Source organism: Neurospora tetraspora (genome assembly GCF_033439725.1).
Source record: "Neurospora tetraspora strain CBS 560.94 chromosome Unknown B0H65scaffold_2, whole genome shotgun sequence".
Lineage (NCBI taxonomy): Eukaryota > Fungi > Ascomycota > Sordariomycetes > Sordariales > Sordariaceae > Neurospora > Neurospora tetraspora.
In genome coordinates, this window is record NW_026944384.1 from 2,527,853 (window position 1) to 2,543,192 (window position 15,340).

General features: G+C 52.0%; 6 protein-coding genes across 6 annotated transcripts; 2 read left to right on the forward strand and 4 right to left on the reverse strand.

Moving 5' to 3' along the window:
- Window positions 1-399: 399 nt before the first annotated feature.
- B0H65DRAFT_456495 (uncharacterized protein) lies at window positions 400-1,396 on the reverse strand. The gene is made up of 2 exons (XM_062826294.1): window positions 862-1,396; window positions 400-771 (listed from the first exon to the last, which is right to left on the reverse strand). The coding sequence occupies exons 1-2, from the start codon at window positions 1,022-1,024 to the stop codon at window positions 554-556; spliced, it is 381 nt and encodes a 126-aa protein (XP_062684253.1). The 5' UTR covers window positions 1,025-1,396; the 3' UTR covers window positions 400-553.
- Window positions 1,397-1,608: 212 nt separating this feature from the next.
- Window positions 1,609-3,367, forward strand: B0H65DRAFT_555899 (CobW/HypB/UreG, nucleotide-binding domain-containing protein). The gene has a single exon (XM_062830039.1). The coding sequence runs from the start codon at window positions 2,049-2,051 to the stop codon at window positions 3,240-3,242; it is 1,194 nt and encodes a 397-aa protein (XP_062684254.1). The 5' UTR covers window positions 1,609-2,048; the 3' UTR covers window positions 3,243-3,367.
- Window position 3,368: 1 nt separating this feature from the next.
- Window positions 3,369-4,525, reverse strand: B0H65DRAFT_456500 (DNA-directed RNA polymerase). The gene is made up of 3 exons (XM_062826295.1): window positions 4,241-4,525; window positions 4,023-4,133; window positions 3,369-3,879 (listed from the first exon to the last, which is right to left on the reverse strand). The coding sequence occupies exons 2-3, from the start codon at window positions 4,129-4,131 to the stop codon at window positions 3,665-3,667; spliced, it is 324 nt and encodes a 107-aa protein (XP_062684255.1). The 5' UTR covers window positions 4,132-4,133; window positions 4,241-4,525; the 3' UTR covers window positions 3,369-3,664.
- Window positions 4,262-5,138, reverse strand: B0H65DRAFT_105011 (uncharacterized protein). The gene has a single exon (XM_062820475.1). It carries the CDS (start codon window positions 4,886-4,888, stop codon window positions 4,313-4,315), a length of 576 nt encoding a protein of 191 aa, XP_062684256.1. The 5' UTR covers window positions 4,889-5,138; the 3' UTR covers window positions 4,262-4,312.
- Window positions 5,139-6,359: 1,221 nt separating this feature from the next.
- Window positions 6,360-8,743, reverse strand: B0H65DRAFT_419594 (transmembrane amino acid transporter protein-domain-containing protein; the record flags this gene model as incomplete). The annotated part of the gene is made up of 2 exons (XM_062824222.1): window positions 6,360-6,542; window positions 6,596-8,743. The coding sequence occupies 2 exons, from the start codon at window positions 8,741-8,743 to the stop codon at window positions 6,360-6,362; spliced, it is 2,331 nt and encodes a 776-aa protein (XP_062684257.1).
- A 2,372-nt stretch (window positions 8,744-11,115) lies between these two features.
- Window positions 11,116-14,991, forward strand: B0H65DRAFT_546036 (amino acid permease-domain-containing protein; the record flags this gene model as incomplete). Its single annotated transcript, XM_062829422.1, has 3 exons — window positions 11,116-11,260; window positions 11,318-13,312; window positions 13,367-14,991. 3 exons carry the CDS (start codon window positions 11,116-11,118, stop codon window positions 14,989-14,991), a joined length of 3,765 nt encoding a protein of 1,254 aa, XP_062684258.1.
- Between the last annotated feature and the right edge of the window lie 349 nt (window positions 14,992-15,340).

Below are 15,340 nucleotides of genomic sequence, written 5' to 3' on the forward strand. Positions count from 1 at the left end.
GATTCTCAGTTATAGAAATGCAGTTAGAAGTTGATATGCAAATGTAGCAAAAACGATGACGAAGTGGAAAGTCCGGGATGTTTTAAGTTCTGCTGAGGCGCACTGCCCGAAGTCTAACAAAGCAAGTTTGGATAAAAGCGGTTGATGATCAGTGGATCAGGGGCAAAGTTGAAGTCAGGAACATATGTCAGTCGGGCAACTTGTGTGTTGGGATGGTGGTTTTAAGGAGAGAAGACGGACGGGTACGGTGGGACGACAAGTTAGGACGTGATGCTGAAAGCGGGGGCGGGGCTGACGCTTCGCCCGGCATGTCGCTCGGAGACGTCCCGGGACCTGTTATTCGGTCTTCATGCGGGCCGCCTCACTTGATGTTACTGTGGAAAAGGGATCGACGATGAGGTTATCTCTTGTCAAGATAGAGGATGCCATGGTGATTATAGTTGAAGAGCGGTTATAGATTAAACATGTGACAGTCATTTATCGAACTTATAAAACTCGACAGCTTTTGAACCGCATCCCACTTGCTAAGTACCGCCCCTAAACCTACAACACCTCAAATCCCCTTTGTATCCTCATCATCCCCCAAAATCTCCTTGCTCCGATGCTGATCCCTAATGAACTCCTGAATCTGTTCATCGTGATGAGGACGGTGCGGTGGTACAGCGCTGAGGTCTTCCTTTGGCTTCTCCTCAGGTACCTCTTGTTCTGGCTGCTGCTTCTTCTTTCCTAGTCCAATCTTTTCGCCAAGTGATGCTGGGACGTATTCCGATACTGTTTGTAACAAAGTAAGCTTGGATGTCACACACGACACACGTAAAAGAAGAATGTTGGAAGACGAAGACGAAGGCTATCAAAACATACTCTTGTCGACGATCCCGCTTCCTCCGCTTTGTTGGGGTTGCTGTTGCTCCTCGGGGCCTTTCCTCTTCTGCTCGGCAATCTCGTCAAGCTGGGGCTTGTAGTCTGAGGGATCTTGTCCCTCGGCGCCGCCGGGCTGGCTGATGTTGCTTGGGTTGGTTGACATGGTGGTGATGGTGAAGATAGTTTGTTGGTGATGAGAAAGGTAGGTAGGGTGGTATCAACTTTGGGAGATTATATGAAACGGAACCTGGTCCTGAGAGCTAGAGACGGAAAAGAAGCAGTCTAGAAGGCTTTAATCACACGAAAGACTCTTCAAACAGACGATAGGATGTCTTCTTCAATCAAGAGATCAAGCTGCCCGAAGACTGAGAACAGAAGGTGTAACTTGAAGTACACACGCGGGAGATGACGTCACGAAGCCCTTGTGCGACGAACATACAGTGTGCGCATTTGCTTTGGTCGTCTGAGCTTTCAAAACAACATGTCTTCTGTTCCTGCAGACAGGGTCCAGATGTTTAGATCCATTACAAGGGAAAATGTTATGCTCGATGAACGCCATGGCATGTCCATCGTCGACTCGAAGTCAACATCGAGGAAGATGTTCTTATCGCCCTTATCGATCTCATCGGTCCGGCCAGAAGCCCAGAACAGCCCACTGTGCCCACCTTGAGTCGTGCCCCTCCAAGCGGCGGCAAGACCCGACTTCAGGGCGGCCATGATGCTGGGAACTCCAGGAACCATATGACTTTCATATTTCTCTCTCCTTCGTCTTCTTGTAAAGTATTTATATTTCAATAGAGTTCAATTGCTTTCTAACCGTCGTTGACTATACGTACCGTTCGTTGTTTTCCTAGGACCCTCCTTGACCAAATCAGACGTCCCCGAATTTATACCGAGATCAGGGCAGCTTGGCGATCTTTCTCTCTTTTACAATCCTGCAATCCTGAATCGCCCGACCTTCCTCGCGACAGCTTGACATCCCACCACACTCACAGGTCGCCTATTCTCAAACCATCTCCTCGACAATCGATCGATCGAGCTCGAACATCGGTTGCGCAAACCCACAGAATCCCCCAAAACCAACACGCCGTCGAAGCTAAAGACCTACGATCGCACCATCACACCTAACCACCGAACCAAACCCAACAACCCCTCCAAACGCGACAACCCACACAAAAACCACCACAATGACCGGCCCGTCCCAATCCCCCATCCCCATAACCATCATAACCGGCTTCCTCGGCTCCGGCAAAACCACTCTTATCCTGAACCTCCTCCCCCAACTCCGCGCCGCCAACCCCTCGTACCGGCTCGCCCTCCTCAAGAACGAATTCGGCGACCTCGCCGTCGATTCTCAGTTAGCCTCCTCCTCGGCGATCGCCGGCGTCTCCGAGCTTCTCAACGGCTGCATCTGCTGCAACCTCGTCGGCCAACTATCCGTCGCCCTTTCCGAGCTGCAGTCCACCGTTTCGCCCGATCGAATCGTCATCGAGACTTCCGGGTCTGCGTTTCCCGCGACGCTGGCGCTCGAAGTAAACAGGCTTACCCGCGAAACGGGCGGGGCATATGTGCTTGATGGCGTGGTGAGTGTGATCGATGTGGAGAACTGGAAGGGGTATGAGGATACCAGCTATACGGCGCGGATCCAGGCGCGGTATACGGATTTGATTGTGTTTAATAAGTGGGAGGGGCAAGGGGAGAGGAGGTTTGATGAGGTTTTGGATCGGGTGGGCGATTTGGAGGTGGATACGGCGTGGGTGAAGAGTGATAGGGGGTGGGTGGATATGAATGTGGTGTTTGGGGTTGATGGCGGGTTGGCGAGGGGGTTGACTGACACTCTGGAAGAGGGGGATGGGCATGTTCATGATGATAAGTGTGGACATCATGATGACACAAAACACAAACATAAGCATGATCATCAGACGGAGGTGGAGGTGTTGAGTATTGAGCTTAAGAGTGGCAACAAAGAGGCGGCAACAACGGTGGATGCGAAAAAGTTGTTGGCTTTCTTGAGGAATACGAGCAAGGACGAGGTGTATAGGATCAAGGCCGTGCTGACGGTTTCTGCAAAGGCTGCGACGTGGGATGTGTTGAAGAACTCGGATGAGGATACAAAGGTGTCGAGACCAGCTATGCTCGGTGGAGGCGAAGGTCAGACGGCAAGGTATATCCTCAACTGGGCGTTCGGAAGGTGGACGTTCACACAGGTGGCGGACGCGGTCAAGGAGCATGAGTCCAGCAGTGAGGCGATTCTGAGGATGACCATGATTCTGGCCAGGTATGAGAGCACCAAGTGGAAGAAGAGGTTGGAGGCTGGTGGGCTGTTGGAGCTGGAAGAGGAGGACGGGAAGGGTGAGTTGAGTGTTACCAAGGTCAACTAGGGGACGTGTTATGAATAAACGATTAATGGGATCAGGAATAGAATAGAGGTCTCGTGATAGGAGCAATTAGAAGTAGACGGACGTCTCATAGACACATCGACAAACATTTAAAATGATCAACAACCAACTCTCACATGCTCTCACCGCCACAAGACACTTCAAGGAAAACCCATGGTCCCAATTCTTCTTCCCTAGCATTGAGCGAGCAAACGGAGAGAGATCTATGAAACCCCCCCTTTTTTTTTCCCCCATATACCATGTTTTATCGTAACGCCTGCAAGAGACTAAAAGCATAGTCCTCAAAGAAAATCCCTAAACGCCGGTTTAAATGACCGATCAACAACAGCAAATGTGATAAGCTAACCATGTACCCCCTTCCCAGGTCAGGCAGGTAGGTTCGACTGAACACATAAGAAAGATCCTTAGTAATGGCCACCATTAGCACCACCGCCGTTACCGCCTCCCTGCTCGCCCTGGTCAGCGTACTGGCGCAGGGCAAGCTCCTTCTGGAACTCGCGGCCCAGCTGGCCGTACATGGCCACCAGCTGCTTGCAGGCGCCGACGAGGGCCTCGCGCGGGGTGATGCTTCCGTCTGTCTGGATACGGATCATGAGCTCCGGCACGTTAGGATGGGCGACTGTTTTTTTTTTTTGAAGGGAAATTGTTAGTTTGCTGCTGCTGCTGTGTTCCTGTTGCTGCTGCTGTTGCTGTTTATTGTGTGTGTGGTTGGGGACGGTAAATGGAAGGTAAATGGAAGGTATAACATAAACATAAACATACTCTTGTAACCGGCCATCAAGACGTGAGGGGCCTGCTTCAGGTGTTCGGCAAGGAGGTTGCCGAGGGTGTGATCCTCCTTGAGAATCTTGAAGTCCGAGGTGTTCGACATGCCTGTGAATAAGTGAGGTCATTGTTAGTTTTCTTCTTCCCCCATCTCTCACCTCATCATCAAGATGGGGAAAGGGGGGGGGGGGGGGGGGGGGGGGGGGTCGACTCACCAGTGAACACCTTCTCCTCAATCTTCTTCTCTCCATCCTGGAGAAGGAAAAGCTCGAACCTGTTTTTTAGAGTCACAATGTCAGTGATGTTGCCCCTATCGCCTCACGAAAGTGAGAAAATGATGAGTTAGAGGTAAAAGGAAAGGCGGACCGGTTCGGCTCGCTGTTGTTCTTGGGATTTGATCCGTTCATCTTGTTGATCGTTGTTGTTGTTGTTGTTGTTGTTGTTGTTGTTGTTGTTGTTGTTGTTGTTGTTGTTGTTGTTGTTGTTGTTGTTGTTGTTGTTGTTGTTGTTGTTGTTGTTGTTGTTGTTGTTGTTGCCAGGTGATGAAGAGGACATGAAAATATCCGCTGGGATATTGTCGACTGGACTGGAGATAGCTTGAGAGAGAGAGAGCTTCGCAATAACAGCTTTGTTGTTTGCTGGCGCGTCAAATTCTTTGTCGTGATGGACTGACTGACTGCTGGTCCAAAGGTATGATGGATGGTATGAAGGGTTATTGTAGTGAGTGGTGTAAGAGGAGGAAGTCGTCCTCCTTTTATATCTTTGAGACAGCCAGCAACTCTCCAGGTTGAGCCCAGGTTGAATAAGTTGACAACTCTTGTCTTCCATTCTCCCAGTCGCCTCGCCTGCCTATTGTCTTCCATTTGTGTCCACGGTCCATGATCAGATGAAAGCCACCCCGTTTGTTTTCACTGGTGCTTTCGCGGCCAAAACAATAGGCACCTGACACCAGCAACCAAACGAACGCCGCCTGCCGGAGGGGAAGAGTGAACCGAGCTTGTAGATCGTCAAGGGTAGACACACAAGATGAACAATTGCGGCGGACTGTCTGAGTGTCTGTCTCAACCCGGGTCGATGTGTCCCATTGCCGAATGAGTCGAATTCCTATTCCAGGCAAGTCCGGCTTGATGTGATAGATATGATGAACGTTGTCGTTATGGCTCCTTGTCGAACGCCCCTACGGGATTCAGAGAAATCCAGGTCGAAGGTTTCCAGCATTTGCGTGAGGCGCGTCGTCCAGGGCAGAAGGAGGAAGGGGGCCATTCATTGATGTGAAAAGAAAGCAACAAAAAGAATAATCAACTAACCTATCAGGGGCGTTCATCTTGGCGATTGGCTAACGATACGACGAAGAGTTTGGTGGTTACTCGGCAGTGGTGTATAGACTATTGTCGTTGTCGTCGTCGTATATCGTAAATCCGTGATGTGGTGGTGCAGCACCTGGGGCAATTGGTGAGGAAGCCGGGAGGTTCTGGCTGTTGACGGAGACCGGGAAGGACGTGGAATTTCGATACCCAAAATTGGAGCGTGAATGGGACAGACTACCGGAGGTTCAAGCCGTTCAGGTTCTGATGATTAGTCGTCCGCAGGTGAAGGTTTTCGGTGTGAGTGAAGGGTGTGGAATGTTGACACAACTGAACGAACGCACTTTCCAGATGTCTTCAAGGTCGTCCAGGTTGCGCATCCACAGTGAGATGGAGGCAACGCAATGAACTCCGGATCGAGGTACATGTGGTCTGTGCGTTCAGGTCATTTTGCGCCATCCCGCTTTTGGATGACTCGGTCCGTAGGGAAGCGCAGGGAGGGTTAGGGTTCACCCCGAGGGATCACCACACTTAAGGAAACAGACAACAACAACAACAACAACAACAACATGTCAAGAGATACTAATGGCATAAAAATGCCAAAGATACCAGACTAAGCAAGTATATTCCCAAATCCACAATTCCCGTTCCATCACTATGGCTCAAGCTTTATCAAACAAACACCGAAACGCTCCCACCACCATGCAATACAGACTCTAGACACGCTTCTCGCCAACAGATTGCTCACTCCCGACAGGTCTACGGTGTAGTCCATACCTCAATCCTCCTTTTATAATCGATATCTCTGCCTTTCATCAAGTCGATCCGTAACCCATCGTTTCCCTGCTCCATCTCATATAACCCATAATCGTATCATCAGATCCTTTCTCGTGATAAACCGACAGGTCAAAAGCACAAGTATTGCCTGCTTCCTTGACTGTCCTTCAGCATCTCCATCTGAGCCCCAACGCTTGCTTCTGATGATCAATAGGAGAAACGCGCCTCCATTCACCATACGTTTGCGTACCCCTTACAGGCTCAATCCCTTAGCATCGCAGTAGCTGGGTGACCCTCCGCCCTCTCCGGCGCTGGCCCAGCTCATGACCGTCAAGGTAGTCGTATATGCCATGGCGATGAAACCAAAGATGCAGAGGGCGACATCTGAGAACTTCCAGAGAGCGCTTCTAGCGACGCCCTTGTAGTGCAACATCGGCTGTAACTGGGTTAGCATAGATTATTTGAATAGCAAAAAGATATAAAACTTACCGGGTAAATGTACACCAACGGGATGCAAGCAAAGTTACCAACCAGCGCGACGAACTTGTCCAAGTTATCGGCACCCGCCCACGCAACCAGGGCGCAGAAAGCGACGATGAAGAAGCGGAACACGTTCTTCTGCCACTTGATATAAGGGTTGTACTTGCCACTCTTTGTGAAGAGCGCGTTCTCCGTGATCCTGATGGCGGGGAAGATCTGCAGCGGGGTGGAGAGCAGGATGGCGAGCGAGTAAAGAAACTGCACGCCGTTGACCATCTTGTCGTCCTGGGGCAGGTTGAGGAGCACGACCGTCTCGGTCTTGGAGCCGTAGGCGGCGTAGGAGACGGCGCCCATGACGGTGAAGAGGGTGGTGATGATGATCATGACGATGGCCATCACCTTGGGGAATTTCTCGGGGTTCCTCATGGACTCCTGGATCGGGATGATCAGGCCGATGCCCTCAAAGGTGAAGATGGCGGTGCCGATGAAGAGGGTCCAGTCCTTCTGGTTGAACATGATGATGTCTGCCAGGCCGGAGGTGTTGAGCGTCAGGACGTCGTAGTAGAAGAGGTAGGCCAGACCGATGACGATGAAGGCATCGGCGATAAGTGCAGTGAATCCCAACTTGCCGATATCACGCAGCAGCGAGAAGGGCAGGAAGACGATCATTTGCATGACAATCAGCCATGATATGGAGATGTATGTCTTGCAATTGGTGACCGCGAGGATGAAGGCCTGCAAATTTTCCGACGTGAAGACGATGTAGGCTGCCACGAAGCCGAGCTGACTGATGACGATGGAGAAGAGAATCAGGTTTCTCATCCACTTGCCATAGAGAATGCCACCAATGTCACCAAAGGATCCTTCCACCTTTAGGCGAGTGGTGACGAGGAGGACGAAGCAGTAGTAGCTCAGAGCTGCCACAAATAGGAGCACGGCGTTACTAAAGATCATGCCGCCGTTGAGGTAGGCTCTGGGGAGGAAGAGAACACCTGTACCGACGAAGGACTTAAGGAGAAGCATTGCCGCGCTCATGGGGCTATTTCGGCCGCTTCCACCACGCTCTTTCCTTCTCCTCTTACGTCGAGACGGCGTTAACAGCGTGCTGTCCTCCATGGGCTCGTGATCCTCGTCAGAGCCCTCGTCGCTCCACCACTCGCCCTCCTCGCTTCCGGAGGTGAAGTATTCGCCAGGCTTGAGCACTTCGTCGTCTTCCTCGAGTTCCTCACCGGCGAAATGCCCATACAGAGAAAGGAATTCGAGGAAGCTGGTAGTCAGTAACCTGGGTGGGGGCGCACTCTGGCCCGCACCGTGTTCGTAGTCGTCAGGATGAGCCGAATGTTCTCTCACGTGTGTCCGGAGGTAATTGCGCCGGAAGCCACCGGGGACTTTGATCGAGTTGATATCCAAAACCTCATTTTCTGGTTCAGGCCTGGGGTAGCTGAAGCTTTTGCTTCGCTTGGCCTTGTTGCGCTGTTCTATCTCCTCCGCCCACCTGTATATGGGGCGCGTAATGTCACCACCCTGCAACTGCAGACTCGAGAACTCATCGTCGTCTTCGGCGGGCTGCTTGCCCTTGGATCCCTCGCTTGTGTCCTCCCCGGCACCATCCCCAGGCTGGACCAAGTGTCTCTTGATGATCTCGGGGTCTTCGTATGCCGCAAGGCCGTTGATACCAGTGGACGGTAGCCGCGGTCTCGTATCGAAGGAGCCATAGTTCGTAGTGGGCGTCGCGGATCTTTGGAGCTGGGCAGCCGAAGGGGCAGGAGAAAGGGCGCGCGCAGGAGGAGTGCCAAAGCGAGGTGGTGAGGCTCCGTATGTGTTGGACAAGGCAGCGGCTAGAGCAGAAACACCGGGGCCAGCAGAATGTGACCCAGCACCGGGAAGCGGTGATAAGGCGCCAGTCCCAGCGTCAGCATCTCCTCCCTCTATCGGAATAGGTGTTGGAGTGCCAGACGGTTGTTGTGGTGGTACGGGCGTGGCGAGGCGGGCGATGCTATCAGCGCGCGGTATCGAGGTGCCGAACGAGCGGGCGCGAAAGGAGCTGGGACGAAAGGAGCCGGGGCGAAAAGAACCGCCGGGCGAGGAAGGCCGGCGGCCGGGGACATTAGCCGGGGCCGGTGAGTTCCTCCCCGAGTCTCTGCCCGAGGTTGACATGATGGATAAACGGTTTCGGTGGTGTCTGTGATGATGATGTAATGGTAGCCCAGACCTCTATCTAGAGCATATCGGAGTGGAGATACTGGAGAGGAGTTCAGTCCGTGGTGTCCGAGGTAAGGTCAAGGTTAGAGACTGGAGAGAGATAAAGATGGGAACTTCTGTTTGGCGGTGGGAGGATGCCTGGTTGAAGGATGATGGCACGTAACGAAGACTTGTACAGTTCTTATTACCGTAGACTAAAGTGGGAGACTAGTTCTAGGTAGGCCGATCTTGGGGTTGTCGCGCGTGTCCGAAACACTACCGCAGCACTTAGGCACGGAGCAGACCAACTTCCTATCTTGGACTTTTCGGGCGAGATTGATAAGAGGTGAGTCAACTGAACGAAAGTAAGCACGGCAGCGTTGGGTGATAATACTCCCGTCCGAGATATGTATCGGGATATTGTGACAACTCTAGTACAAAGCCTGACAATGTCCGTATAATTGAGGCAGGAGATGCTCCTTCTTTTGACGTCAAGTCAAGCGACTTTTACCAAGACGAGATGTGGAATCAAGAGACGGGTCCGTGTGACCTGTGCTGGCCGACAGCACAAGTGGATTGGAGTCTTTGATTGGTGTACATCATCGGCAGAGTGGGCACTTGGGCCAACTGAGATAACGAACGCTGTACGAATGAGAACGTGTCCTGGCGGGCACGCACAGAGAAAGCACGGGCATGACCACCATGACCCCCAATCATCAACTGAAGAGATCGTGGCTGCCTCGTTGCGCTGCAAACGCCGGTCGGGTGGGCCTTTCCGGCTGTTCTGCTGACACTGGGCCAGGCACTACTGTGTACGACGGGCAGGCGCCTGGGCGATCCTGTTTGCTGGGGAGATCCACTCTTTGAGACCCTGATCCAGATGCTCCCGCTGTTAAGGAAGTGCCCCGGGCTTTGTTACCGTCCACCAAAGAGATCACGACTTCAACTTTTAACCTCTCACCAAAAGTTTGGATAACGATACACACATGTGTAATGGCGATCACGCTTCACAAATCAGGGCTGACTGCTTCACGCTTTGGATACGTATCGGAACCCGGCGGGAATAAACACGGAGCACCGGACAGCATGACGGAGAATCAGTTAGCATTTGGCTCATCTTCTCCGCTAACATGACAAAACCCCGCCGATATCCCCGTTGAATTATGCGCCGATACATGTGGTGATGCGAAACCATGAGATTCCGCACGATACCCTCGGCCTTTCCTAGCTGGAATCTAGGTAGAGATGACAAGTTTCTCTCACCAAAACTTGAGAGGTCTGTCTTGAGATCGCGGTACAACTCAATATATCTTATATAAACAACACAAGGGATACACAGAGGGCATCACCATCACGATGACCCTCGGCCTCCAGGCTCTGGGCTGATGTAAACAACACCTGTAGGCCCTTGCTGGCGATCCTGGCTCCCTGCCCGGTATCATTGGAGCGGGCCGGTAAAGGCGGGGGAGAGGGTCGGCAACAGCACTAAACAGTTGACTGTTCAGTTGTTCACCGATCCCGATCCCCTCCGCTTCCGCAGCCGTGACAGTTTTTAACAAGAACCGTGGAGGCCGATGAAGGAGACGGCTTCTCCAATTTTGCCTGGAATGGTGGGGTTGATCCGTCAAGTCGTTTGGCTTCCTTAGTTGTACTTGTACGCTTCTGTTTTTGACTTGTATCGCTTATTCGAGGTTGCTCCTTCTCATCCCGCTTGCTCATCGTTACCCATCGAGTCCATCCTTCCCGATCTTGATTCCTTGGAGCACCCATCAAAGTTACCTCTACCTCTCTAGGTACCTACCTCTCCATTACTCAAGGCGTCCCCGCAATAGCGATTAACACTTGAACAAGAGCTACAAAAAGAAAGACTTGAGTCAAGCTTTATGCTAGTGTTGAGAGACTATCCAGGGACGGAATAGCTTCTGATTCGCCAACACATCCCCAAAAAGTCGCCTATCAAGCTTGGCCTCTAGTTTGGAAATCCCTTCACCACTACTCAAAAACTCAAAAACATCATGCTCGAGCACAGTACATAAAGCTTAAACACTTCTCTGTTTCTGTCCCCCGTCGACAGCCTCCTCGAGTTACGCCGGAGCTACGTCCCCCACACCACCGGCCGCCGATCCCTTCCCAACATCACAGCATCCAAGGGATATATAGACACCGCAAGGTCTGAGACTGGGTAGAGCTGGCCTCTTTCACTATTTCCTCCAGCTTCCTGTTGCTAGAGCCGGTCTCACAGGGCAACTTTGGTCTTCCCGTCAACAAGCTACCGGCCTGTTCCCCAAGACAGCCACTTCTGCTGTGCAACACCAACACCGGAACATGATAGTCAAACAATGACAACCATGGATCACGAACACCAGAACAAGAGGCATAAACTGGGCGTCGTCTCCGGCGTCTACATCCCAGTATGCCTCAATATCCTCAGTATCCTCATGTTCTTGAGGTTCGGCTCCATCTTGGGTCAGATTGGTCTACTTGGCATGCTCGGTATGTCCTTCCCGCAGCTTACTTTGTACCACATCTCATGGAACTGACTATTTTCAGGACTTCTCTTCACTGCCTACTCGGTTGATTTTGTCACTACTCTGTCCCTATCAGCCATCGCCTCCAATGGTGAAGTCAAGGGAGGTGGTGCCTACTACCTCATCTCCAGGTCCCTTGGCCCCGAGTTTGGGGGCTCTATCGGTATCCTGTTTTACCTGGCACAGGTCTTGAACACTGCGCTCAACGTTGTCGGTCTCATCGACTGCCTGAGGCTGAATCTGGGACCTGTCATGCCCCAGGGGTATTGGTGGACCTATCTGTTCGAGACAGGAGCCTTGTTGGTATGTACTCTACTATGCCTGGCTGGCAGCGCCATGTTTGCAAAGGCGAGTAATGCCTTGTTGGCCATCATGGTCATCTCCATCCTGAGTATTCCCGTCTCGGCCATCTTCCTGCCTTCATTCAACGACCCGGTCAGCGGCATCGAGTTTACAGGTGTCAGTCTCACCACTTTGCGATCCAATCTGTGGCCGCATTTTGCAGGCGATGAGTTCAATGGAGCTGGCACCTTCAGAGACCTCTTCGGTATCTTGTTCCCGGCAACTTCGGGTATCTTTGCTGGAGCGTCCATGTCGGGTGATTTGCGAAACCCAAGCAAGGACATTCCCCGCGGAACTCTCTGGGCCATGTTGTCAACTCTCATCTCGTACGTCCTGGTCATCATTTCCCTGGCCTCGAGTACGACACACGGCACGTTTCTGCGGAATACCAACGTTATCCAGGAGACAAATGTCTGGCCTCCCATCATCTTTGCCGGAGAGTTTGCAACATGCTTCTTCTCGGCTTTGATGGGAGTAATAGGCTCTGCCAAACTCATGCAGGCACTGGCCCGAGACAAACTGGTTCCTGGTATTTCTGTTTTCGGAAAAGGCACCAAGAAGACTGACGAGCCCTTGCTCGCTATTTTCTTGACGTACATCGTTGCTCAGTTTGCCATGTTCGCGAACCTGAACCAAATTGCCACCTTCATCTCCATGGGATATCAAATGACCTTCTTCGTCATGAACCTCGCCTGCTTCTTGCTCAAGATTGGATCTGCTCCCAACTTCCGCCCAGGATTCAAGTTCTTCAGCTGGCAGACTGCCTTCGCCGGTAGTGTGCTTTCAGCGGCTGCCATGTTCTTCATCGACGAGACATATGCCACCACTGCCGTCTCACTGCTCGTCACCCTGTTCCTGCTGATTCACTATCTGAGTCCGCCCAAGCGTTGGGGTGATGTGTCACAAAACCTGATCTACCACCAAGTTCGGAAATACCTCTTGAGGCTGAAACCAGAACACATCAAATTCTGGCGACCGCAGATCATCCTGCTCATCAATAACCCCAGAAAACAAACCCGTCTCATCCAGTTCTGCAACTCGATGAAGAAGGGCGGGCTGTACATCCTCGGCCATGTCATCGTCACCGATGACTTTTCCGCGGGAGTTGCCGAGGCGAAGCTCCAGCAAGCGGCGTGGACAAAGTACATCTCGGAGTTCTCGAGGATCAAGGCTTTTGTCCAACTCACAATGTCGCCAACCATCACCTGGGGCATGAGGAACCTGATGCTCTCGGCGGGGCTGGGTGGTATGCGGCCCAACATTGCCGTCATTGGCTTCTACAACATGGACGACCTGCGTCGTTCTCGGCCTACACTGCGTATATTCCGCAAGGCGCCAACGTCGCCCGTTAAGGGTCCGCAGTCTACTGAAACAAAACAACCCGTGAGGCAGCGGAAGAGAGGCGATACTTCGGCGCGACTGATGGAGGGATTCTTGCCCACTGACGTGATCAGGACCGAGGAGATGATGTCGGTTACGGATTATCTTACTATCCTTGAGGATTTGGCTTTGAGGTATCGTCTGAATGTGGCTGTTGGTAAGGGGTTTGAGACCCTGGAGACACCAAGAAAGGATGGGAGTAACACGAAAAAGTACATCGATCTTTGGCCTATCCAGATGTCGGCAGAGTTATCCGCGGACGGCAGAAATGTTCTTACTACCAACTTTGATACATGTGAGTATCTGTCACTTGGCCATATTTATTACTACAATTGCTGACATGTAGCAGACACTCTCATCTTACAGCTGGGCTATATCCTCGATCATGTCCCCGCTTGGAAGAAGGTTTACCGAGTCCGTGTTTTAGTTTTCGTTGAATACGAAAGCGAGGTTGAAGAGGAAAGAGGACGAGTCAAGGCTCTTCTCGAGAAGCTGAGAATCGAAGCCGAGGTACTAGTCTTCTGGTTGGCCTCTGGAGATCTCGGCACGTACGAGGCCATCATCCACGGACGATTCCGAGATCAAGAAACAGAGAAGCTGGTCAATGAATGCCTAGTGGACCAAGAATGGTGGGAAGATCTGCAAAAGATCCGGGGAACACATGAAGAGACCTCGCAGCCAGACATGAGTTCCGTATTGACCACAATCGTCGAGTCAACTTCGGGACGACCGGGGTTGTACAATCCACACAGCGAGGCCCCTGATCCGCGCGATAGGAGGCGCGCCAGCTGGGCGCCACTGGCTGATTTACCCAAGAAGCCCACAGTCTCACAGTTGGTTCGGCTGGGTGTCAGCATGGGGATACACACTCAGAATCTTGCGGCGAATGTGTTGGACAGCTCAGACACGGACGTTGACGGTGAGAGCGACAGCGACAGCAGCTCATCTAGCGGGATATTGGACGGAGACTTTAATGATACAGCAAATGTAGCGAGTAACGGCGGCCTTGAAGCTCTTGAGCCGTCACGAGTTCCTCTGTTGGGAGCCGTGAGACGAATGAGCCACGGAGACCTCTTTGATCGCTTGAAGAAGCCCTGGAAGGATAGGAGATCGCGGAAGGCAGGAGGACCGTCTGCGCAACAATCTTATGGTGCAGTGTCTCAGGATACAGGGCCTAGTCGTAGCAATGGTTCAGAAAGCAGATCAAACAATAGGGACGATTTCCTGAGCGTGGGCATGGAGGAGCGACCATCTCACACGACAAGGCCAACACTGTCACGACAAAACTCATCCATCTTGAAAAGTTCCACGGCCAGAAAGTTCACCAGCTCACTGGTTCCGGAAACAAGAATAACCAGCGATGACACGGGACCACAGATTATGTTTGCAGAAGATCAGGTTAGCCCCGGGATATCACGTCGGTCCACCCCAGGAGTCACCGCACTTCTTTCAAGCAAACAACCCGCCAGAAATAACATTGACGACAATGGAGGAGGAGGTCCTAGAACGGTCTCCTTTGTTGAGCCTCGATATAACGATGGTGCTTCTTCATCCCCAGACAAGTCCAGAGCGAACTCCCCGCCAAGGACTGGGACTGGCAGCGGTGGTAGTGGTGATGGTGGTGGTGATGTCCTGCTCAACATACCCGAGCTCCTCTCTTCATACAAGTTTCAGCAGCAGCAGGACAACGATGATGCCGCCGAAGCTGGCTCGAGCTATTCTACCCAGGGACTTCCGCTCTCGTTCAATGACCTCCCAAGCCGGGCGCAGCATCTGATTTTGAACGAGCTTATGCGGCAGAACAGCGCTGATACGGCGGTCCTCTTCACCACGCTTCCGGTGCCCGAGGAGAACACTTGTCGAAGTGAGGAGGCAAGTTTGACGTACCTGTCCGATGTTGAGGTGCTTTGCAATGGGTTGCCACCCATGCTGCTGGTCTTGAGTAACAACATGACGGTTACCGTGAGCCTTTGAGACTGGCGCTGGTTGTTTCTCGTCGCCCTGCACAGTTTAAGGGCAAATGCGTCATCGGGACAAGATTGATAGGAAATATAAATCAGAATCACACAGTCGCACACCATCCATCCATCCATCCATCGCACCCACCCAACGGAACAGAGTTTGTGTTTCACTATGGGCATTGTTTTGTGACACTCGAAATACTCCCGTGCCCGGAACAAAGATTAATAACTGGAGACCTGGGTTAATTGGCGAGCGGGATTCACACAGCCGAGACACACAACGAGACAAAGCCAAATTTGGCAGTGCACTGGTTTTTTTTTTTTTTCTTTGTTTGTTCAGTATGTTGAAGGGAAGGGAAGGA